This window comes from Melopsittacus undulatus, chromosome 2 (genome assembly GCF_012275295.1).
Source record: "Melopsittacus undulatus isolate bMelUnd1 chromosome 2, bMelUnd1.mat.Z, whole genome shotgun sequence".
Classification (NCBI taxonomy): Eukaryota; Metazoa; Chordata; class Aves; order Psittaciformes; family Psittaculidae; genus Melopsittacus; species Melopsittacus undulatus.
In genome coordinates, this window is record NC_047528.1 from 275077 (window position 1) to 300182 (window position 25106).

General features: G+C 51.2%; 1 protein-coding gene across 1 annotated transcript; it reads right to left on the reverse strand.

Moving 5' to 3' along the window:
• Window positions 1-876: 876 nt before the first annotated feature.
• RRM1 (ribonucleotide reductase catalytic subunit M1) lies at window positions 877-22041 on the reverse strand. Its single transcript, XM_034060006.1, has 19 exons — window positions 21962-22041; window positions 21092-21180; window positions 18823-19000; window positions 17970-18070; window positions 16741-16800; window positions 15483-15522; window positions 13404-13566; window positions 12695-12836; window positions 11817-11900; window positions 11062-11223; window positions 10424-10503; window positions 9129-9330; window positions 7785-7934; window positions 6433-6654; window positions 5961-6037; window positions 4561-4696; window positions 3422-3517; window positions 2326-2514; window positions 877-2007 (listed from the first exon to the last, which is right to left on the reverse strand). The coding sequence occupies exons 1-19, from the start codon at window positions 21978-21980 to the stop codon at window positions 1819-1821; spliced, it is 2379 nt and encodes a 792-aa protein (XP_033915897.1). The 5' UTR covers window positions 21981-22041; the 3' UTR covers window positions 877-1818.
• Between the last annotated feature and the right edge of the window lie 3065 nt (window positions 22042-25106).

Sequence of the window (25106 nt, forward strand, 5' to 3'; positions counted from 1 at the left end):
AGCCCAACCACAGCAGAGGTAACAGACACCCATTTCCTACAGAGCCAGGCTGAGAGAGCTGGGCTGGGGCAGCCTGGACAAGAGAAGGCTCCTGAAGGGGAGAGCTGAGAGCAGCTCCAGTGCCTAAAGGGGCTGCAGGAAAGCTGGAGAGGGGCTTGGGACAAGGGATGGAGGAACAGGCCAAGGGGAATGGCTTGAACCTGCCCAAGAGAGGGGAGACTGAGCTGAGCTCTGAAGCAGAAGCTGTTCCCTGGGAGGGTGCTGAGGCGCTGGCACAGGGTGCCCAGAGAAGCTGTGGCTGCCCCATCCCTGGCAGTGCTCAAGGCCAGGTTGGACACAGGGGCTTGGAGCAGCTGCTCCAGTGGAAGGGGTCCCTGCCCAGGGCAGGGGTTGGAGCTGGAGGAGCTTTAAGGTCCCTTCCACCCAAACCAGGCTGGGATTCTGTGACTCACAGTGGTGCCCTATAAGAAAAACCAGCAGCAGAGGCAATAGGGCAAGTGCTGCACTGAGAAACAAGACGTGAGGGCTGAAGCTTCTCCTCTAGCAGATTCCCGGTGTCTCCTGTGAACTCCCCAACCTCCTCTGCACATTCCCAAAACTACTTCATCCCTTTGTGTCTACCTTAGGCCCAAATCTTCAGAGCACACAATGTAGTAGACACCCCAGTTAAGCCCAGCTGCCTCAGCAAACACCAACCAGGGGGCTGCCATGCCTCCCTTTACACCAGAGCCTTCAGCCTCACCTCACATGCAGGAACCTGCAGCCAGTGCCCTGGCAGAGCCGTGTGCAGGAGGCTCAGGGCTCACAACCAAGGCCACAGCCTCCAGCTGCTCCAGTTCAGTTTTGAACACAGCAAAGCTTCCCCATAACATCTGCTCATTCCTCCCACATTCCACACTTTATTGGCTTTGGCTGGGTTAAAGGGCTGGTTTGTGCTACATGAATTCAATAAATACTGTAGAACTGATGCTGGAGCTCTATCAGAGCCGGGGGGGGGGGGAGTATATGGACAAGTAAAAATGTTATTTGCCTTCAAAGATCAAATAACCAATGGGGGGGAAATGCAGCTCTGGGGGGAGGACAGGATGGTGTGTGCACTTGAGAAGGTTTCTGGCCAAGGCCAGAGTGAAGCCCATTACCAGAAATCGGACTGATAAATGGTGTCATACAGAATGTGCTGCAGCAGCTCTGCCATTTCCTGGCCAGAACTGGAAGGGAATATTTCCCAAGTGCAACTGAAGAGGCACCGACCACCAGCCTGCTCCTTTGGGAAGCTGGCTGGAGAGAAGAGGTGGGGACAGGGGTAGGAAATGATGGGCGAAAGTCTCACTGGCAGACATGCACACACTCCAGCTCCTCAAGCTTAGCACCAGTCACTGCTTGGCTGTGACAGCACAGTGAGCACACAGCACACTTGGCCTGGGGATGCTTTCCTGCTGCCCCCAGCAAAGGAAAGCACAGTGAGGTCTGCTTCCTTCTCTGAAGCCATCAGTAACAGTCTTGAGCAAGTGAATGTCTGAAGTCCCCAGGACAGGTCTCTAAGGTAGATGGCATTAGCACTTGCCCTGCCTCCAGGGTTCAATGTAACACCATGAAAGAGCACTTATGGTTCCCAGCTACTTAAGCAATATAAAAACTTCTCATGCACCCTTATCCATCTTCATACACCCCAATGGAGGGGAAGCTATAACACACTACTGTGACCCCCCCTCCTGCCACAGCTCCAGCAAGCCTCCACGTCCTGACGTTACAGAAGATGCTTCTATCCAAGATGGGCTCCAGGCGGGATGGCTTTGCTGGCATTGCAGGGTGGATCCATTAGGAGCCACACATGAGACACTCATCCCGGTTCTCCAGGGAGCACACCATGGCTGCTTTATTCCTCTCCTTCTCTTCCTCTTCCCTGGCAATCTTCTCCCGCTCTCTGAGCTTCTCTTTGTTGAGGGTGAACTGGATGGGGTTGGCAGCTGGTTTTGTCCTCAGGTAGTACATGCCTGTCTTCAGGCCCTGCAGAGTAAAACCTGAGTCTCAGAGCTAGAGGTGAGGCAAGGAACAGCCAAACTGAGCTGCTGAGGGCAGCCTCCCTCAGCCCTGCCCTGCACCAGCCCCACGGTCATGTCCAGCACCAGCCAGAATTAACAGGAGCAATGCTAAGAGCACTCACAGCTTCACTGCTCTAGACACTCCACTCGTAACACCACATTCTAGGAAGGAAGCAGCCATTCAGCCTTCTGAGAATCAGCCAGAGCCACCTTTCCTGACACAACTGATCAGCCCCATGTGCTCTCAACCCTGGACAAGGCTCCCCCCCCCAAGCCCAGGTACCTGCTTCCAGCCATAGAAGTGCATGCTGGTGAGCTTGCCATAGTTGGGCTCTGCAATGTGGATGTTGAGGGACTGGCTCTGATCGATGAAAGCTCCTCTGTCTGCTGCCATCTTGAGGATGGTTTTCTGGGAGATCTCCCACACAGTCTTGTAGAGCTGCTTCAGGTCATCCGGAATCTCAGGGATGTTCTAAAAGGAACAGGAAGAGTTTCCCAATGCCCAAATGTTCATAGATTCACAGAACTTCTGCCTCAGAGCTCATCTCAGTCTCTCCTCTGGCAGGTTCTTAGAACCATAGAATTAAAGGTTATAGGTTATAGGTTAAAGCCACTCCCCTTGGCCTGTCCCTATAGGCCCTTGTCCAAAGCCCTCTCCAGGTCTCTTGTCAGCCCCCTTGATGTATTGAAGTTCTGAGACTTCAGCAACCCTGACCAGAATAAGGCTTTTCAACTCCAGCACTGAATCCAAGCATCCTGTACCTGAAAGCACCAAGCTTAAAGAAACCCTGCTCCCTGCAACAGAACAGCTTCTTCTGGGGAACTGGAGAGGAAAAGCTCTTTGCAAACAGACCATCTGCCCTAAATAGTTGTGAGGTCTCACAAAAACCAACCCAGACCAAAACTCCATGACCAGTGGTATGCACTTTGTCACCCTGACTCCAAGCACAACAGGCACAGCAGCATTTCAAACTCCACAGCAGAAACCATTCATCCCACACAGACTCTTCTGGATCTCAAACTCAGCTCCAGTCTCAAGCCTACTCCCTGCTGTGAAATTCTCCCTTTATCAGCTTTATGACAAATGGGAACCCAAACATGTGCAGGATCAGTCTGCAGTGGAGCAGCCCAACTCTGGGTTTCCAGCAGTATTTAGTGGTACATTTCCAGTGGGCTTCTCTGCTACAGAGCAGGCTCCAGCAAGAGCAAACTACCACTGAGATCAGACACATCGCCTCTTACCTTGCACAGCTGTTCACCCCAGCCTGCCTGAGTCATTCAAATACAGCACACCCCAAAAACACAGTGTGGCAGAACAGCCCCAACACTTCAGAGACACACAGGAACCCCTGAGCCTTCTCCTGGCCTCTCACACTTACCTGGATAGAGCCGTTGTGGGCAATGATTTGGTTCTTCATCTCCTCATTCCACAGGCCCCTCTCTGTGAGATCCTTCAGCAAGTGTGGATTCACAACCTGGAATGGGCAAAGAAGGAAAGCACTGTACATTCTGCTAAGCTCTAGGCCTGCCTTATGGCACAGAGACAGCTTCCAAGAGGCAAATCCACCCCAACGTGCACAGGTTTTTACATGGTTAAACATGTACTGACAAACTCTCTCTTCGGTCAGCACTGAGCTGTGCACACAGACACAGAGGAGGGACAAGGTTAAAACAACAGCGTGACAAACGTGAGATGCTGCTGGCCACTGCAGGCAACACAAGCCTGTCTGCAAGGCCTGGCTGACACCAACTAGTAGGGCAGTACCAGGAGAAGCTCCTGGACCTCACAAACAAGAATGAGGAATGCCAAAAGATGGAAAACGAAGAGATCTGGGTTTAACAAAGCCACTGACCACAGACTGAATTACTAAGTAAAGGTGTAAACAATCAGCAAGACTGGGGTCAGAAGGGGAAAGAATAAAACAGAATCATAGAATCAAGCAGGTTGGAAAAGCTCTTTATGCTCATCCAGTCCAACCATTCCCAGCCCTGCCTCATCTCCATAGGGCAGCCTGTTCCAATGCCTGAACACCCTGTGGGGCAGGAATTGTTCCTCAGCTCCATCTAAACCTGCCCTGGTGCAGCTTGAGGCCGTTTCTTCTTGTTCTATCCCTTGGGAGAAGAAACAGCCACTTTCTGGCTCCATCCTCCTGTCAGGTAGTTGTGGAGAGCTATACCATCTCAGTTACTCTTCCCATAGCACACACATGCCTTCAGTAACATCACTTTTCATCATTCCCTAAGCAAATATTCCTGCAGGCCATCTAGAAGCCTCATAAAGGTTTTACGCAAACACAAGCAGCAGCACTTCAGTACAATTCTGCACATTCCCTCATGCCTGTCATGGCATATACACAAGTGCACTACCAGCACATAGAACAATTCCCCTTGGTGCTTTTGGCCTTTGACACAGACATCTGAGGAACTGACTTACCAGATGCGTGGCCTCCACCTTGCCTTTCCCAGCTGTGAAAGTCATAAAAGACATGAAAACAGAAAAGCTCTTCTGCTTTCTTACCTGGAACTCTCCTGAGAGGACTCTGCGTGTGTAGATGTTACTGGTGTAGGGCTCGATGGATTCGTTGTTGCCCAGGATCTGAGCAGTGGAAGCAGTTGGCATTGGAGAAAGGAGAAGGCTGTTCCTGACACCATACCTTGTAACAACAGGCACGAGTTAGACGGCTTCAACCAAGTGAGATAAGACAGAAGAGATCCAAGACAAGCACAGTTTAAAAACTGCCTGCAAAGAGCTAAAAGGGCCTTGTATGAAGGTACACAGAACACTCAGCTCACACTCAGAAATCAACAACTCCTCAGGGTACCTACGAACCTCAGCTTACCTGCAGGAAAAAAGGGAAGCTTCACTAAACTTGCAATGTGGGTCAACATGGAAGCAGAACTAAAGTCTTTGCTATTTTCATCTGTAATTGTGGAATACTGGAATGGTTTGGGTTGAAGGGACCTTAAAGCTCCTCCAGTTCCAACCCCTGCCACGGGCAGGGACCCCTTCCACTGGAGCAGCTGCTCCAAGCCCCTGTGTCCAACCTGGCCTTGAGCACTGCCAGGGATGAGGCAGCCACAGCTTCTCTGGGCACCCTGTGCCAGCGCCTCAGCACCCTCCCAGGGAACAGCTTCTGCCTCAGAGCTCAGCTCAGTCTCCCCTCTCTTGGGCAGGTTCAAGCCATTCCCCTTGGCCTGGCCCTCCAGGCCCTTGTCCCAAGCCCCTCTCCAGCTTTCCTGCAGCCCCTTTAGGCACTGGAGCTGCTCTCAGGTCTCCCCTTCAGGAGCCTTCTCTTGTCCAGGCTGCCCCAGCCCAGCTCTCTCTGGCTCCAGAGCAGAGCTGCTCCAGCCCTCGCAGCAGCTCCAGGGCCTCCTCTGGACTCACCACGAGGCTTTCCCAGTTTAGTAATGAGAAAGGGTGCAGAGGAAAACCCTCAGTCTGTCAGACCCTCCACAAGCCCACAGCACTCAGGGAAACCAAACCCAGCAGCTCATGAAGAGCCTGAGCCTGTCCAGAGAACAGACATTAACTAAAGCTAAAAGTCACACCCACGCAAACTGAAGAAATTCATTACAGGCATTTCAGGCTTTAACAATTCCTGCTGTCAGGATGCTCAAGGCTCAGTTCCCAGTCAGCAGGAGCCCAGCTGACACTGTCTCACTCATCACAACATTTAACAGGAACACAAACCATTCCACTGATGTACTCAAGGTGAAATAAGAGCTCAGCTAAATCAGAGTCTCTGGATGAGCTCTCCCTCTTGCAAGGACAAAACTAAATGAAAGCCATCCACGAAACAGCTCTGAAGAAACTGGGGCAGGGGGAAACATCCAGGACCATTTTTGCACTTGCACCCTATCAGTCTGAACATAGGGAAAGTATTTTACACCCAACACAACATGTGCAGGGCTACTCACTTGGCAATCTTCTCCTTTAAAGCTTTCCAGTCCCAAAGATCTGAGGGGGTAACATTCCACATGTCATACTGAAGAATCTGAAGAACACGGGGGGGAGTTCAGATTAGACAAGGCACTCTCTTCTCCATGCTTTAACACATTGTAAGTTGACCTGTGATTCCTATTAACTATTGCCCTCAATTCATCTCCTGTATCAGAATCTCACACTGTTTTAAGTGCACTGAAGGGACAGCAGCACAGGCTGAGTCTTGTTTTTCTTTTAGTGTTCTCTCCAATTTAAGTTCTACATTTCATACTGCACTTCAGAATGATGGAGGAAATGATGGAGGAAAACTCAAGCACCATTTGTAGCTGCAGTATTATCAGCTAAACAGCTCCAATTATACATCTCTTCCTGTGTTAAAAGACCAGGCACAGCCACATTTGTTTTCCATGGCTTTGGCTCTGACACAGGACACATTGTGGTACTTACCCCTTTGCTGACAGGAGAGCCCTCATATGTTTCATAGGGTCCTTGCTCCTTGGCAAGCTCACAGCTGGCTTCCAAAGCACCGTAATAGATGGTCTCAAAGATCTGCTGGTTCAAGCGTTGGGCCTCGGGACTCTCAAAGGGGAACCTCATCAGAATGAAGGCATCTGCCAGGCCCTGCACCCCGATGCCGATGGGACGGTGGCGCCTGTTGGAGCGCTCTGCCTGCATGGCATTAGCAAAGAGAACATTAACGTCAGCACAGCAAGAGGGGCACAGGATGGGTAGAGGTTGGAAAGGACCTCTCAGAGGAACTGTCATTCACTGCCTTAAGTTTCATGGGTCTTTGGTTCTGCTGCAATTTTTGTTCTGCTCTTCAATCCTGCCCAGTCCCCACTGTCTGCTAGGGCAGGAGTGAGGACCCAGACTCAGAACTGCTGAACCTGACAGAAGGAGCAGTGATTCACAAGTGGAACCAAGCACACTCTGAAACACAGCCCTGTGAACACATTTTAAGTCATGCATTCAAACTGCACATGTTAGAAAAACCTGATCCCTCAGCAGGTTTGGCTTCATACTTTTGAGTATTTGGTTATTTCCTCCTCCAATGGTCAGCTCTTGCTTGACTCCCTTATGTTCTGCAATGCCACAAACCCTATTCCCATTCCTCTTCAGCAACACCAAACACTCTCCCCACTTTCCTTCCCAGGAATCAGTCTATGCGTCCCCAAGAAAATGGATAAAACCAATGAGGCTGAGTTACACATTCCTGGGACCCTTCCAGAATCCTCCTCTCTGTTCCCCTTCCCTCTCTGTTCCTTGTGCTGTCCCATGCTTCAAGGAAATCATCACACACGAAAACATTTCAGCTGCAGAATCATCTCAAGGAGAGAGGATTTCTGCAGCTGCTTCACTAAGGAATTGTCTGGGTTGAAGCTTAAGGCAGCACTAACAATGAGTCATGTCTGCAACCAGGTTGTTAATGGAACTCCCAACTATTTGCTAAAACAGGTTCACAAAATCCCTCCCTTAACTTCTGCCCAAGAGCCAACATGAGCTCAACACGACTTAGCTGTGTGCACTGCAGCCCAGAAACCAGCCGTGTCCTGGCTGCACCCCCAGAGCTGGAGCAGCAGGGTCAGGGAGGGGATTGTCCCCTGTTCTGGGAGACCCCCCTGCAGTCCTGAGCCAGCTCTGGGGCAAGAGCACAGGAGGGATGTGAAGCTGCTGGAGCAAGGCCAGAGGAGCTCCCTTAAAACCCAAACCGTTCCAGACTGACTGGGGTTGCTCCAGAACAAAGCACCCTGTCCCCAGGCCCCCAGCACACTCCAGCCCTGCAGCAGCTCAGGGCTCACCTCTGGCACGGGGTAGTAATTGATATCAATGATTTTGTTCAGGTTTCGGACGATCACTTTGGTGACCTCAGCGAGCTTCTTGAAGTCATAGCTGTGCTCGGGAGTGACGTACATGTTCAGGGCTATGGAGGCCAAGTTACAAACTGCTACCTGTGGAGAAGGCACAGTGAAAACAGGAACCCGGGTCAAAACCCCATGCAAAACCCACACCATCCTCCTTCCAGAGCATGCTCTCTATCCAAACTACATGGAAACAAAGAAGCAAGCAGCTTGCAAGGCTGGGAAATGCACTCCCCATTTCTCTGCCATCTTCTGAATTGTGAAAAGGGTAACAACAACTCAGACAGGTTTAGTTAGTTACCACCATAAAAGTTAAATCCTCTGGCCTGGTCAATCCTATTGCCTGCAAGCCATCCTCACACAAACTAAGCCTGAGCATTTCCTGTCTTACAGAATCAGCAGGATCTCAATGAAGTCCAGACTGGTTTAGGGTATTTTCTTGGTTATTTTTTAACACCACCATTCACTCCAGCCTCAGGAGAACTGGAAGGGAAGTGGTTTAGTCACCATGCCTGGAAGTATTTAGAAGTCATGCAGATCTGGCTTTTAGGTTTAGTGGTAGCCTTGGCAGTGTTAGGTTAACAGTTGGACTTGATAACCTTAAAGGTCTTTTCCAACCTAAATGCTTTCATGATCCTATGAAAGAAGCCATCTAAGATTTCTCCTGCAGAGCCAGGCACGATAGATCTCCACACCTCTTCTATGCTCTTCAGGACTTTATGAACATGCCAAGGAGTGTAAGCTAGAGAACTGTCAGGGCTCAGGCAACTTGTGGCTAAGGCAGATACTTGCAGTTACCACAGCCTCAAGAGCTTTATTGCACTAGAAATTCCCTGTTCTATGTCCTACCTTCCCCTTTGTTAGCAATGCTGAGATCCAAACACAGCACATCAGTGAAGCACCAAGATTATGGTAGTGCACAGGGAGCTCAAGGGGAATTGCTACTGCAGTGTAAGTCTGGGACTCAGAGAGGCCTGGTTTTACTAAATCATTAGCCGAGGAGATGCTTACAGTAGCCACCAGCAAGCCACAGAGCTCACTTCCCCCTCAAGCTCTCAGAGGTTTTCATTGATGGGATCTCTTGCTTTATACCAAATCCTCCATGAGAGTTGGAAGGGAGGAGAAACCCACTCAGAGGCAGCAGAGGAGCTGCAAGTACTCAAGTCAAAGCATCCCCAGAATTTGCTACCTGTTCCCTTCCTCAACCAAGTCAGACTTACTCTAGAAAGCTACAACAGCAGCAGTCACAGCTTTCCTAAACACAAGGTGCTGTTCTCCACCTACCTCCTCTTTGCTGGTATACTCCACGATTTCTGTACACAGGTTGCTGCATTTGATGGTGCCCAGGTTCTGCTGGTTGCTCTTCCTGTTGCAGGAGTCTTTGTAGAGCATGTAGGGTGTGCCAGTCTCAGTCTGCGACTCGATGATGGCATACCAAAGCTGCTGGGCCTTCACCACCCTGCGCACACGGCCCTGCTTCTCATAGCTGCAACAGAACCATGGACTCATGGAATCAACCGGGCTGGAAAAGACCTTCAAGATCACCAACTTCAACTCTTAGCCCAAGGCCACCCCTGCCCCATGGCACTGAGGCCTCGTCTCCATGGGGTGTGAACCCTTGCAGGGCCAGTGCCTGCAGCCCTGCCCTGGGCAGCCTGTTCCAATGCCTGAGCACCCTGTGGGGCAGGAATTGTTCCTCAGCTCCATCTAAACCTGCCCTGGTGCAGCTTGAGGCCGGTTCCTCTTGTCCCATCCCTTGTTCCTTGGGAGCAGAGACCAGTCATAGAATCACAGAATCATAGAGTGGTTTGGGTTGGAAAGGACCTTAAGATTATCCAGTTCCAACCCCCTGCCATGGGCAGGGACACCTCACACTAAACCATGGCACCCAAGGCTTTGTCCAAATCGTCCTTGAACACTGCCAGGGATGGAGCATCCACAACCTCCCTGGGCAACCCATTCCAGTGCCTCAGCACCCTCACAGTAAAGAATTGCTTCCTTATATCCAATCTAAACTTCCCCTGTTTAAGTTTGAACCTGTTACCCCTTATCCTACCACTAGTCCCTAATGAAGAGTCCATCCTCAGCATCACCTCCTGGCTCCATCCTTCTTTCAGTTAGTTGCAGGGCACATGTTGCTTAATAATTCTCAGGCTCTCCAAAACAGGAGTGAAAGAGAATCATCAACTCAACATCAGGCTCTCAAGCAGGCAAGACCCCATTCAGCTGTGAACTAGCCAGGAGTGGTTACAGCAGGGTAGCAAGACTGTCCTTGTCTAAAGTGAACAAATCTTTCATTACAACTAGTTCAAAGCAAAGCTATTGACTGCTGTAAATGGGGAGCACTTCAGGATTTCCTTCTAAGAAGCTAAAACAATCATTCACACACAGCTCTATCTTGAGCAGGTCCCAGTTTGGAGCAAATAGTGAGCAGACATTCCCCATCTTTGTCCATTTATCAATCCATAACAGAACTCACTGACCAACACCACAAACCCATGCTTTGGCTCCCAGATACCAACACACCAAAGGCAGCTTTTTGAACGGCCACTGCTTCAAAGTCTATTCATGCTTCTTACCTCTCATACAGCTTCTCAAATTCCTCTCCCCAAACTTCATCTAGGCCAGGACACTCATTTGGACACATTAAGGACCAGTCCTGTAAGAAGGAAGAACAGTCAGAGAAAGTCTTTAGGCATCCTGTTTATTAAAAGCACTGAACTTCATTAGCAGACCCTGCTGCAAAGAGGAACATGCCAACTTCCCATCCCAAAAAACTGAAACCACCTCTACCAGCAGACATGGGAAAGGGATTTATCAGTTGAGTCAGTATATTTAAAAAGTCATTATATGGATATTGATGAACAAACTGTACTTTCAGTCCTGAAATGTCTGGTTCTCCAGATACAACCCATTGTAAAGTAAATACAAGCAGTCATGTGAAGCCGGAGAAGATTAGAAGCTTTAATGAAAGTCGAGAGTAAATTCAGTGTAAGTGTAACCACACAAGTCATGGGCTGGAAGATACAAGCACTAAAGCAAAGCATCCCACTGGAGTTCTCCAACTCCACTCTCTGCCTGCACAGCCTGGCTCTTGAATAAGGTGAAGCAGCTCCTTCGGGCAGTTCCTCTGCTGTTAGGAAGATGGAGCTGCAGCCCTGCATGAAGTCCTGTTTCTCCAGTAACAGACCTATTCTGCACCAATGAAGCTTCTTACCTGGTTGGTTTCAACTCGCTTCATGAAGAGATCAGGAATCCAAAGCGCAAAGAAAAGGTCTCTGGCTCGTTGCTCTTCCTTCCCAGTGTTCTTCTTCAAGTCCAGAAACTCAAAGATGTCCAAATGCCAGGGCTCCAGGTAGATGGCAAAAGCCCCAGGTCTCTGAGAGGTAAAACATGATCAAAATCAGGACAAATTGCCATGAAGATAAAATCTCCTGTACTGCTCCTGAGTGCACCCAACAGCCTAAACTAACTGGAACTTTATAGTGTCAATAATGTCATTTCAAGATGCTTTTTTGCCCCAGAATTGCTCTCACTATTGGAACTGGGCCATGTCACCACTTCTAGACTCTCAATAAGTGATTTAGTGCCACAACTGTATTTCCTCTGTGTAAGCAGGAGCTCGGCAATCACAGATTTACAGTGTCATGCCTCCACTGACGTCTGGACTATGTGGAGACAAAGCATCAAGAAGCTTCCTACAGTCTTGTCCCTTAATTCACTAGAGGGTGTTCAAGGAGTGACTAATACCCAGTGCAAGAGGCTGCTCTAACGTGTGCCCATCATGCAGCAAGAGACAGACCTGCATGACAAAATGCATAGTGAAAAGGGAACACTAAATTATGAAGGGGTGAAATACCCTATTTTGATGTGTCATCTACAACCACTTCATCAGCTCACTGATGCTACTGGGTGAGGATCTTCCCCCTCTGACCCAAGGCTCCCTTCTTGACCCTGATGTAATGACAGTACCTTGTTTCCTCCTTGATCCACGTAGCGAGCAGTGTTGTTGTAGACCCTCAGCATTGGAACAAGCCCATTAGAATTCCCATTTGTCTGCAGAGACACAGAAAAACCATCAGTACTGAAAAGCATCTACCTGAAGAGATGGACCTACATTTCCTTGCTGTCTCTCAGCAGTCTGCAAAGCTCCTACACTGAAAGCCGGAACACACCACCCCAATCAGTTACTTGGTAGTCCCTTCCTTTACCTGTTTTACAGAGACAAAACTGGATATATTTGCTACTGGTCTTAAGAATTAATCAAATGTAGCTCCTAAGTTCTTTCCTCTGCATTAGGTAATGTAAAGCCATGCAGAGGTTACATACACTGTAACAGAAACGCCAAACACATATCCACAGATATCAGAACCACAGAAAGGTTTGGGCTGAAGGGAACTTAAAGCTCATCCAGTTCCAATTCCCTGCCATGGGCAGGGACCCCTTCCACTGGAGCAGCTGCTCCAAGCCCCTGTGTCCAACCTGGCCTTGAGCACTGCCAGGGATGGGGCAGCCACAGCTTCACTGATGATCTCAAGCACTTGGACATACAAAAAGGTAAAGGGCTAATGCACGAGTTTCTAAGCACACTCCGAGATTGCTAGTACATAAGAAAGTGTGAATTGTCTGATTGAACAGTGGACTGAGATCCTCTTTCTGGAAGGACTTGTGTTAGGCAGTCAGAACACCACAGAAAAACAGCCTTTTTGCCTTAGAACATACCAAAAAGAGAAGACTAACTGCTGTGTTCAACTGAGTCAGTAGAAGCTGCACTAATCAGGCACTGAAGTGCAGACATGTAATGAAAGCAGAAGGTTAACCTCTGCTGGGAGCACCATCTGCACACCTACCCCAGCAATATAGCTGCCGGTGGCTCGGATACAGCTCACAGCGAGGCCAATCCCACCAGCAGACTTCGAGATCAGTGCACACTGCTTCAGAGTGTCGTAGATCCCCTCAATGCTGTCATCCTTCATGCACAGCAGGAAACAACTGATAAAAACAGACAGAAAGAAAGAAAACCAGAAAGAAGTCAAGAAGGATTTCATGAGGGCTGCAGAAAATCAAGGTGAACACTGATTCCTTATCATGCTACACAAAGCAAATAGATGAAGCAAAACCACAAGACTGCAAAGTGGAATAAAGAACAGGTTTAGATAACATCCTGAGCAATAGTTGTAATACTGGTATCTGTTATCAAACAAAACAGTTTTAAATCATATCAGTTACCCTTGCTACTCTTAGCATGTGATACAACTTAGCATGTGTTATGAAACAATTACCAGGATTCATTTGGTCATCTACAAAACACTAGGTATGCAGGTAACTTTTAAATGGAAACATTTCCATTAGCTTTAGAAGCTTACAGAAACCTGTGCAGTTTTCCCCAATGACAACACTAAGTATCATGTTAAAATTGACAGCAGCTTCTCAAACCTTCATTAACCAACCACAGAAGCACAGCTGCTATTTATGAAAGCATTTCACTGACCAGACCCAATCTGAAGAACTTTCTCTTCACCCTGTTATGCATGAAGCAAACCTGGAAGCCCATGGTACCTGGAAAGCTGGGGCCGGTTGGTGCCTGCATTGAACAGCGTGGGGGAAGCATGGGTAAACCACTTCTCAGAGAGCAGGTTGTAGGTTTCTATTGCAGCCTCTATGTCATTCTTGTGGATCCCCACTGACACCCTCATCAGCATGTGTTGAGGACGCTCAGCAACTAAAGACAAAGGAGAAAAAACAATGTCAGTGTGACACTTACTATTAGTACAGACATGGAGGTTGTAGCAATAAGCTACAGTGTGCAATGGGCCACTTGAGAGCCATGGCTTTCATAGAACCAGAGTAATTCAGGTTGGAAGGAACTTCAGGAGGTCTCCAGTGCAAGCTCCTGCTCCAAGAACAGTCAGTTGAGAGAATCAGAGCAGTTTGCTCAGGACTTGATCCAGTCAGGTTCTGAAGTACTCAAGGATGGGGACTGAATAACTGCTCTCAACAACCTGCACCAATGCTCACAGGAGTGGAAACAAAACCCACCTGTATTAACAGTTAGAATCCAATCAAATGCCCAATCCAGCATCCAATTGCTCTCCAGGTTTATTATGTTAAGCTGACAGAGGGGAGATTTAGATTAGATATTAGGAGAGAATTCTTCCCTGTGAGGGTGGTGAGGCCCTGGCACAGGGTGCCCTATAAGTGATCAATGTCCCATACCTGGCAGTGTTCAAGGCCAGGTTGGACACAGGGGCTTGGACCAAGCTGCTCCAGTGGAAGGGGTCCCTGCCCATGGGATTCTATATTACAATTATCCTCTCACCCTCTTGGTGTCCCTTTCACACTAGGGCCTGCAATAGCTGGTGCTGACAGCACAATAGCTTATTCAGCTTTAAATTTGTTATGAAGTGCTTAGCATTATGGAACACGTTATCAGATGGACAGGAACTCCATCTTCTAAATCCTTGCTTACAGGCAGTTTCCAAAGCACCAGGGTCCTTAATACAGAAAGTGAAGCACAGTGGTCCAGGTCACACTGCCATCATTTGGAACATCCAACCGCACCTAAGTGCTGCTCTTTATGCAAGCATAGCACTGCCACCAAACCCCACCAGAGTCCTGGCCTAAGAAAAGAAGTTGCACATGCCCAGAGAACACCCACTATAAATGCCTGACTGCTTTTTAAAGCAGAGTTTCCAATGGAATGCTTTATGGAAACCTCTGAGGTTTCCTTTCTATCCCCTCAAACACTGCTCTGAGCTGTGGTCTTGACTTTTTAAATCACAGAATCCCATTGGAAGGGACCTTAAAGATCATCCAGTCCAAGCTTTCTAGGCAAAGCATGACCTAGACTACATGGCCCAGCACCCTGTCCAGCCAAGAAGACATGAAGCAAGAAGAGCACCCTGTCCAGCCATGGCAGAGAAGAGACTCAGAGCAGCCCAAGGAGAAGGACTTGGGGGTGTTGGTTGATAAGAAAATGAACATGAGCCGGCTGCAGTGTGTGCTTACAGCCCAGAAAGCAACCGTACCCTGGGCTGCATCCAAAGGAGCGTGACCAGCAGGGCAAAGGAGCTGATCCTGCCCCTCTGCTCTGCTCTCATGAGACCTCACCTGGAGCATTGTGTGCAGTTCTGGTGTCCTCAACATAAAAAGGAGGAGGCCACGAGGATGCTCAGGGGCTGGAGCAGCTCCTGTATGGAGCCAGGCTGAGAAAGTTGGGGCTGTTCAGCCTGGAGAAAAGGCTGCGTGGAAACCTCACAGCAGCCTTCCAGTATACGAAGGGGGCCTATAGAGATGCTGGGGTGGGACTCTTCATTAGGGACTGTAGTGATAGGACAAGGGTTAACGGGTTCAAACTGAAACAAGGGAACTTTAGACTGGATATAAGGAAGAAATTCTTTACTGTAAGGGTGCTGAGGCACTGGAATGGGCTGCCCAGGGAAGTTGTGAATGCTCCATCCCTGGCAGTGTTCAAGGCCAGGCTGGATGAAGGCTTGGGTGATAGGGTTTAGTAAGGGGTATCCATGCCCATGGCAGGGGAGTTGGAACTGGATGATCTTAAGGTCCTTTCCAACCCTAACTATTCTATGATTGATTCTAAGTTAGATAATACTTGAAGTTGACAGAGACAGTTCTTACCTTTTGAGTTGATTTTCAGCAAGTAAGAACGTTCTAGAGTCTTTAAAAAGAGAGAATGCATTTAGGAGACATGCAGTTTGATAAAAATCCTATTAATTAACCCCAAACTTGAGCAGCTTCATGCTCCTTATCCCAGGCTTCAACAGAAGCACCAACCCTGCACTCCACTCCTTGCAAATGGCACAGCAGATGAGGTGACTGATGACTAAAACAAGACATTCCCGGTTCTCTGCTTTGGATTCTGCAGCAGCAGAGGAGCACCCAGGCCCAGGGCTCAGCACTGCCTCTCAACCCACAGCGAGTGAAAGCTCAAAGACAAGGGAGTGCTTGCTCCCCACCACCCCAAGTGTGGCAGCTCCACCATGATAATGCTTTCCAGACAACCACATCACAGTCTGGGTGTTGAACACCCAAACGACAAACATGGCAAGACTACAACTACAGCAGCTGCCTTTGAAGCTTGTTCCCAATGGATTACAGCAGTAATTGCAGGAGGGAATGTCAGGAACTGTTTGTCTATACACATATAGAACACACCCCCTTCAAGGTCCCCTCTTTCCACCCTTGCCTCTGTTCTTACACCCTCTAGCTGTTCCTTCATTGCAAACGACTTCCCCTAGCCAGAAGGCACCACGTCAGGCGCATTGGTGGCAAGTCCTGGCAAAGCCCCCCAGCTCCTGCAGGGATCTTCCAGAACCATCTGAAGCAGGCAGTGCTGTGGGATGGAGACACGCTCTCCAGAGACCCCAGTGTCACCCCTAAAGCAGCTCAGCAAAGCACAGCCTGTGTGAGAGAGCAGGAGGAGCAGATGGTGGGGGCACAGCAGCCTGGGGGAGTTCCCAGCAGGGTGGGAGATGACAGAGGCTGAGTGTGGGATGATGCACTGACAAAACTGTTCCACAACACAATAGGGGACACAAAAAAATCCCTTTTTTGGTTTCTTCAGAATCACATTATTCCCATGAGGAATGGCATGAGCTGGGAAGCTTTCACCAACTTTCAGTGCTGGCTGCACAGTTAAGAGCCCAGCAGTTACATTACAGCAGCCAAGAGCACACATTGAAGCCAACAGGTACATGATTCATCCAGAGAGCAACTGCTCTGTGCAGGTACTCTTGGTTTTTATCAAACCCCCTGATGTCCCACCTACTCCAGTGCCCTGCTTGCCCAAATCTAGATGTTTCCATCCTTCCCAAAGGACTCAGCTCCAGAACATCAAAACAGCACTCTTGGTTATCATGAATAACATGCTTTTTACCTTAAACCCAAAGTAGTTGTAGGAGAAGTCTCTGTCATAGATAATGGCAGAATTCAGGCGCTGAGAGGAAATAAAACAGAGAAGAGTTACACTTACAATCAGGTTTTTTGTACCTCGCTTTAGGGTGTAACAACACTGTCATTGTTGGCCATTCCTGGCCTCACAGCTCTAGTGAAACTGATAGCAGCTCAGAGGAATAAAGGTTGAAACAACAACTGCAGTTTTAACAGGGTTATTTCCAAGTACAATGCACAATTGTTGGCTCCATTTGCTGAAGTCTAACTAGACACCAAGAAACACAACATAGAATCAAAGTCCAAGGAATTGTTTGTCTATACACATACAAACAAGGGTGACTTCCCCATCTGAACAACCTGAAATCACAGCTCAGGTCTCCATTCCATGCTCCCAGAAGAGGCTGCTACAGCAAAAGGTGCTTTTCATCAAACTCTTGAGTTGTGCTGATCATGACTATGAGGACTCTGCTCTGGTGAGACCCCAACTGCAGCACTGGGTGCAGTTCTGGTGTCCTCAACACAAAAAGGACATGGAACTGTTGGAGCGAGTCCAGAGAAGGGCCATGAGGATGCTCAGGGGCTGGAGCAGCTCCTGTATGGAGCCAGGCTGAGAACATTGGGGCTGTTGAGACTGGAGAAGAGGAGCTGCGTAGAGACCTCAGAGCAGCTTCCAGTGTCTGAAGGGGGCTACAAGGATGCTGGAGAGGGGCTCTTCATCAGGGACTGCAGTGATAGGACAAGGGGTGATGGGTTCAGACTGAAACAGGGGAAGTTCAGGTTGGATATAAGGAAGTTCTTCCCTGTGAGGGTGCTGAGGCGCTGGCACAGGGTGCCCAGAGAAGCTGTGGCTGCCCCATCCCCAGCAATGTTCAAGGCCAGGTTGAATGGGGCTTGGAGCAACCTGCTCTAGTGGAAGGTGTCCCTGCCCATGGCAGGGGCTGGGACTGGATGATCTTAAGGTCCCTTCAATCCAAACCTGTCTGGGATTCTATTACATCTCAGAAAATAGAATCTGCTGCAGAAACATCCTTACATGAAGAAATTCTTACATCCTCTTTTAAACTCTCCAGGATGGAGCAGTTCTCCCTGCACTGGTTTCTGCATTGGCATTTTGTCTTGAACCAAACATGGCTTTCTTAAAAGCATGAGAAATCAATTACCTGAATCACTTCACTGAATGTTTAAAACTCAGAAGTGAAATAAGTTACATACATCTTTGTTGGCCAAGACTACGTCCAGAGTTTCTTTGGAGATCATTGGCGAGTGCTTCCCATTGTGAGGGTTTATGTAGTTGTAGAGATCATCCATCACATCTGCAACAGAAAGAGGATTAAAGAGGGACATCCACAGACCTGCACATGCATCATCTGTCATCTCGTTTCAAGGGCAGGAGCAACCATACTCTGAAATAATCCCCTCCAGCTCCACAAACACACAACTTTGCTTCTACCTGCTCACTACTGTTAACCTTCAAAATGCATTTCTCTTAGAAGGGTTTTTTATAGTTTATAACACATAATAAATGGGAAAGAAAGTGGGTGCAACCTCATTTCTATCAGTTGCATTTTTCATCAATCTATTTATACAGATACTTTTCACAAACTAGGCGATTTCATTTCATGCCACATCCCTAAAACTCATGTTTTTTTCATTTCCATGGCATTTTTAGTTAGCCTGGGTACTGACTAACTCCTGCTTAAGAAAGATTTCCATATTTATATCCTCTAAACCTCCTACTCTCTTTCTGACTATTGCTATACAAGGGCATGTAGCAAACGGACACGGGGAATGGCTTTAACCTGCCCAAGAGAGGGGAGACTGAGCTGAGCTCTGAGGCAGAAGCTGTTCCCTGGGAGGGTGCTGAGGCGCTGGCACAGGGTGCCCAGAGAAGCTGTGGCTGCCCCATCCCTGGCAGTGCTCAAGGCCAGGTTGGACACAGGGGCTTGGAGCAGCTGCTCCAGTGGAAGGGGTCCCTGCCTGGGGCAGGGGTTGGAGCTGGAGGAGCTTTAAGGTCCTTTCATCCCAACCTATTCCATGGTTCTGTCCAAGTCCCTCAGAGACATACCACTGAACACCTTCTTGGTTTCCTTGTGCAAGTTGGACACTGCAATCCTTGCTGCCAGGATAGCATAGTCAGGGTGTTTGGTGGTCAGGGTTGCAGCCGTTTCAGCAGCCAATGTATCCAGTTCCACTGTTGTGACACCACTGTAGAGCCCCTGAATCACTTTCATGGTGATCTGGGCCTGTAAAAGGAAAACCCTGAAGATTAGCTACTTGTTAATGGGGAAAAAACAAGTCATGATATGATGTTTCAACCATTTAAGATGTCAAATCTGCTTCACTATAAGCAGTATGAGCAGGAAAGCAAATTAAGATGCTAAGCCCTCTTGGTGAAGCACTGACTCCTAAAATGTTAAATACTGAGGCAAAAGGGAGAGCAAGAGGGCAGAAAACAGGAACTATGAGTCCAGAATCATCACCAGCTTTTTCCTGGAGGTACTTTCCTCAAGGCAGAGCAAAGTTCGAGGTTCAGAGAAGTCAGATTAAAACAGTATTTGCTTGGGAGTTTGAAATTCCAAATGCAGCCTGACTTTAGAAACGCCTGCAGGGATGTGGAAGTGCTGCTCTGAAACTCATTTCATGGCAAGAGAACAAAACCTCCAGCCCTGGAAGGGACACAGTGGCTTTTGCTTCAGAGCTTACTCCAAGCCTCACCTCCCAGCTGGGACCTTTTATGGGAAAAGACTTTTTCATCTACTCTAAAGTATTTTCTGCTATTCTCTCACACATTCAGCACTGATCCCTACAAGAAAGGGCACATTCTGCACTGCAGAAGAGAAACCTGATCTAACAAAGCAACTGCCAAACACACTGGAAGGGCCAACAGCCTCCCAAAAGCAGGGCATGCACTTCCAAACCTCATTCTTTGACAGTAAGGACGTCAGGTTAAGGAGGTTTAGCACTGGGTTGTGAAGCATCTGGCACAAGAAGATCCAAGTTGAAAAGGAGAAACTCAGTTCCAGGAAGAGAGATGTCACACGCTACTGTGGGATAAATAAGAATGCAGTGCTTATATCAGATTATTGGGAGAGGAGTAATTAAGAGTCAGGAGAACCAGGAATCTTGCCTCTGTCCTCATCTGCTCCCAGCATCACTGAGATCAAGCTGCATTCTCTGTGTTCCAGTGACAGAGTCCCTAAAGCTCCTGCTGCTCTTTGCTGCTGCAGAGCACTTCTTGCTACAGGATGAATGGCAAATACTTCACAGATGCGATTTAAGACACAGAAACAATGTGGGGTGTCCCTGCCCATGGCAGGGGGGTTGGAACTAGATGATCTTGAGGTCCTTTCCAATCCTAACTATTCTATGATTCTAACAGGTCTTTGAGATGGGAAGAGCCTTAACCTGGCAACAGACTGGGTCTGCAGAGCTGCATGAACACCTCACAGAGATCAGTGGATCCAGAGGGAGTCATCCCTTCCCAAGCTTGGGAAGGAGCTTACAGGAGTGGGCTCAGCACCCTACACAGCACAAGAAAGCAAAGCAAGGAAATTACAGTGACAAGAAGGGTTCTCTCAGACAGAAAGAGCACCTTGTTTTATTGAGAGCATCAGGAGCTACTTCCCATATAGCATTGCTCAAGCTTTGCAGATTGAAATTGAGAGCAATCTACCCAAACCTGGGAACTGGAGCAACAAACAACTCTTCTTTCAGGGCAAGAAGCTCAATCACTCCAAGAACATTAGAAGTAAAAGCAATTTACAGTAATAGGTAGAGTGATGTCCCCCACCCACAGCCTCAGCCTCTGTATCATTAAACAAAAACCCTCAGAACACAATGGGAACAAACACATCACGGATGCATTTGCCAAGAGCCCCTGCACAAGGTGCTGGGCTCGGCTCTGGCCAAGGCAGTGTAACTGGGGGGATTCCAGGGGGGATCACAAGGGGCAGAGCACAGGATCCAGAACACACTCACAGGATCCAGAACACACTCACGGGATCCAGAACACACTCACGGGATCCAGAACACACTCACAGGATCCAGAACACACTCACAGGATCCAGAACACACGGGATCCAGAACACACTCACGGGATCCAGAACACACTCCCGGGATCCAGAACACACTCCCGGGATCCAGAACACACTCACGGGATCCAGAACACACTCACAGGACCCAGAACACACTCACAGGATCCAGAACACACTCACGGGATCCAGAACACACTCACAGGATCCAGAACACACTCGCAGGATCCAGAACACACTCACGGGATCCAGAACACACTCACAGGATCCAGAACACACTCTCAGGATCCAGAACACACTCACAGGATCAACGAAGTCAGCATTGAGCCCATAGCAGAGCTTCTGGATGCGCGACGTGATCTTGTCGAACATGACACGCTCCTGGCGTCCATCTGGGGAGAAGAGGATGCAGCACCACAGGTCCCGTTAGCCGAGCTCCAGTTCAGCCCAGTGCACTCCTGCCCAGCGCCTGCTGCACGGAGCCAGCCCTCCCCGGGGGGGTGCAGCAAGGACACCCAGCTGAGGTCCGCTATTGGAGCCCAAGGAGAGGCCAGGAGGAGCCATTCCCACCCCACGGCACCCACAACCCTGCCTAAGTACCAGGGCACCTCTGCAGGGAACCCAGCTGAGGGCCACCCCCAGGCTGGGGCCCAAGGCCAGAGCTCAGTGCCATGGGGGCAGCGGCAGGACTCATCCCTCTCATCCCTCACTGCTGCATCTCGGGGGGGCTGAGCTCTCACCCGAGGCTCTCCCCGGTGCAGACCCCAACATCCGGTGCCCCGGAGGCTGTGCACAAAGCAGAGGGGACCCCATCATTACACGTTCCATGAGGGACGCTCCCAGAGAGGGGGGAGCCCCATCCGCTCACTCGAGGTGCGTGGTAAAAGATCCCCTAAATGAGAGGGGTTCCATCCCCTCCCACCTCAGGCCATGCAAACCCCCCCCCGAGCACAGCGGGTCCCGGTGCCTCAGAGCAGGTACAAGAGGCACCCCTAAAGCAGCGGTCCCCATCCCCTGCCCCGGAGGCCATGAGGAGGACCCCCCGAGCACAGGGGGGCCCGGTCCCTCAGAGCAGGTACAACGGGAGGCACCCCCTAAAGCAGCGGGTCCCGGTGCCCCCCCACAGCTCCACAGGGCCCGGGCAGGGCTCGGTCCCGGCCCCGGTTCCCTCACCGCGCTTCACGACGTGCATGGCGGCGGCCGGCGGCTCCTCAGGCGCTTCCCGCTCCCGCCAACCGCTCTGACCCCTCCGCCCCGCCCTCGGGCTGAGGCTGCGGCAGACATCTTGTGTCCGGGCACGGCTGCTCCGGCTGCGGCCTCCCCCCGCTGCGGCCTCCCCCCGCCGCCCCGGCGGCAGCTGGGCCCCGCACCGCCGGCGGAGCCTCCGTCCCTCGTCCCATGCCGGCCTCCCCGGGGCTGCTGCCGGTAACCGCGGCCCCGCAGCCAGCGCCCAGCGCTTGCCCGCTTCCAAGATGGCGGCGGGCAGCCCGCTCCCGATGGAGGCGGTGGGACGGGAAGGGGCGGGGCGGGGAGGCCGGCGAGGGGGTGAGGGTAAGGAGGCCGCGGAGGGACAAACCGGCCCCGTCCGCGATCACCCCTGAACCGACCGTTACCGGTTATAGTTCTACCAAAGCAAGGCGCTGACATTGTCTTTAACGCGCTGCAGTAACGGGAGGAGCCCCGCACAGCCCCGGCCCTCAGCACCGCCCGGTCCTTCCCACCGGCACTGTCCAGACACTCCTGCCCAAGCCTGGAGCGTTCCATGGGGTTGTTGTGGTCCCAACGGGCACTTCCCTGTTGAGCCTCAGCATCCCTCCAAAGAGAGCTCGTGGGGTCCTAGGGAAGCCCATGACCGCCCTACAGTGTGGATAAGGGGCCACGTCCCGAGGGTGACCCCCTCCCTGCCCCGTGGGCAGTGCCTGCTCCTTGCAGAGGCAGGCGAGGGGCTGGGGTCCAGGCGGGGCTCACGGGCACCCAAAGCACCCAAGGTTTATGTGCATAAACCAACCCCAAAGGTTGGGCTGAGCTGCTCTGGAGGCCACATTGGACGGGGCTTGGAGCAACCTGGTCCCTGCCCGTGCCAGGGGTTGGAACTGGATGAGCCTTAAGCTCCCTTCAACCCAACGCAGTCTGGGGTTCTATGGTTCTATGAGCACCATCACTTCCCACATGGGGATGTTCGGCCTCAGAGCAGAACTGGCATTAGGGATTCCTCAGTGCCCAGGTTTGCTCTGAGCGTGCCCAGTGCACCAGCACCTCAGCCTGGTCCTGCTCCGCTTGAGCACTCACTGAGAGCGACAGCTCCAAGCGCTCCCATCTCACAGATGCACACAGGGACATTTTGGAGCTGACCAGGAAATGGGAACCGGTCTGGGGCTGTTTCTCTATTTGAAACTAAGCCTATGGAAGGACAAACCATGGCGCTGGGATCCGTTTGAGCTGTTCTGTCTCATGGATCCTGGTGCTCAAGCTCTTGGTGTTTCATTCAGTCTTTGACGTGGCTCCCACCTCTTGCCCACACGCTCCTGTCTCGCCTGTAGTATGAGGAAGACATTCCTTACAATGAGGGTGGTAAAACACTGGCACAGGGTGCCCAGAGAAGCTGTGGCTGCCCCATCCCTGGCAGTGCTCAAGGCCAGGTTGGACACAGGGGCTTGGAGCAGCTGCTCCAGTGGAAGGGGTCCCTGGCAGGGGCAGGGGTTGGGAATGGAGGAGCTTTAAGGTCCCTTCATCCCAACCCATTCCATGACTCTTACATAGGAGTGATTTACAACCAACCCAAGCAGCACGGGGCCAGTTTTGGTGCTGAGGAGCCGGGTGTGATTCAGACCCTGAGGATGGCACCAGGCTGTGGCTGCTGGGGCACAGTCCCCACCATGGGCAAGCACCAATGGAGCCCATGAGGGAAGGGCTGGAAGCAGGAGCAGCAGCCGCGGGCTCGTAAAATAGACTACATGCTTTATTGGATTTAAAAGTCTTATGAAATGACCCCAAATAAAATAACCTAAAACCATCCTCAGGAGTTGGCAGATGCAGCAACAGTCGCCGTGCGCCCGGTCCCCAACCCCCTGCTCCAGGGCTCCGCCACCACCCGCAGCTCCAGCCTGGGCCCCCCCTCTTGTCCCGGGGCACCCGCAGGGCCCCCCCCCCGGGGCGTCCCTCCCTTCCCGTCTGTGGGAATCAGGCACTTAGTCATGGAGAGGAATTGTCTCAAAGCAACAATGGGATTGTCACCTACCAGCTATGGAACACGGGACATGTGTGAGCCCCCCCCGGGACAGACACGTGTCACTGTGCAGAGCAGGTCCCAGCATCCCACCCTCCTCCTCCTCCTCCTGCATCCTCCTTGGGAAGCAGCACAGCTCGGGATGGGTGGGATGGTGGCGCAGGGGTTGGGATGGAGGGACAGGAGGGGACAGGGACCCCCGGCCTGGTGCAGAGCTCAGGGGTCACATCGTGTCAGGCACCAACCATGAAGAGTGCAGGAGGCTCCGCTGGCAGCCCCAGCACTGGGATTGGCCCTGGGATGGAGCAGGACTCATCCCTGGGGATGGAGCAGGGTTCGGCCTCAGTGATGGGATCAGCCCTGTGGATAGGCTAAGCCCTGGGACAGAGCAAGGCTCATCCTTAGCAACAGGCTCACCCCTGCAATGGAGCTGGACCTGGCCACAGTTACTGTCCAGACCTGGGTACTCGGCGCAGCATCCAGACCTGCAATGGGGGACATGTGCTGAGAGGGCTCAGACCAGCAGGATGTGACCCGCAGAGGGAGGATGGAAGCTGCTGAGCCCTGGGGAGCAGCTTGGGATGGACCATGACCCACCATGGGCTGTGCCGGTGCCCAACAGCAGCAGGGCCCCCAGGCTGACCCCATGTCCGGATCCAGAGACCCCCGTTCCCCCTCTCCAGCCCTGCCAAACCGGGACACGGGGACAAGGGACGGCTCCTGCACCTGAGACCCCCTCTATTTGTGCGGCTGCAGCGGCTGGACCTGGCTCTGCACCCAAGGGTGCCCTTCCCTGGTGCTCCTCATCCCCAGGTCCCACCAACAGTGTCCGGTGTGCAGGGGCTCCTCAGGAGCTCTTGCAGGTGAGGATGGGGCCGCGGCTCCCCCAAGACCCCCCCGCACACAGCGCACGGACCCTGCGGTGCAGTGACCGCCCCGGGCTGCGGTGAGGGACGCGCTGCAGGCAGAGCTCCGGGTGCTCAAGTACCAGCGAGGTCAGAGCCGCCCCCCGAGGGCGCTCGAGGGCTGCCGCTTACCGAGAGCGCACCCACAGGGACCCCCCCGAGGGGCAGGACCCGGGACACGGGAACC

What these genes read in the sequence shown, in the direction of transcription:
- RRM1 (XM_034060006.1), bottom strand. An exon ending in GCTGAAAATCAACTCAAAAG is followed by an intron (nt 13,567 to 15,482) that starts GTAAGAACTGTC and finishes CTTTGTCTTTAG; the next exon opens with TTGCTGAGCGTCCTCAACAC. An exon ending in ATTACTACCCCGTGCCAGAG is followed by an intron (nt 6,655 to 7,784) that starts GTGAGCCCTGAG and finishes AATGCCATGCAG; the next exon opens with GCAGAGCGCTCCAACAGGCG.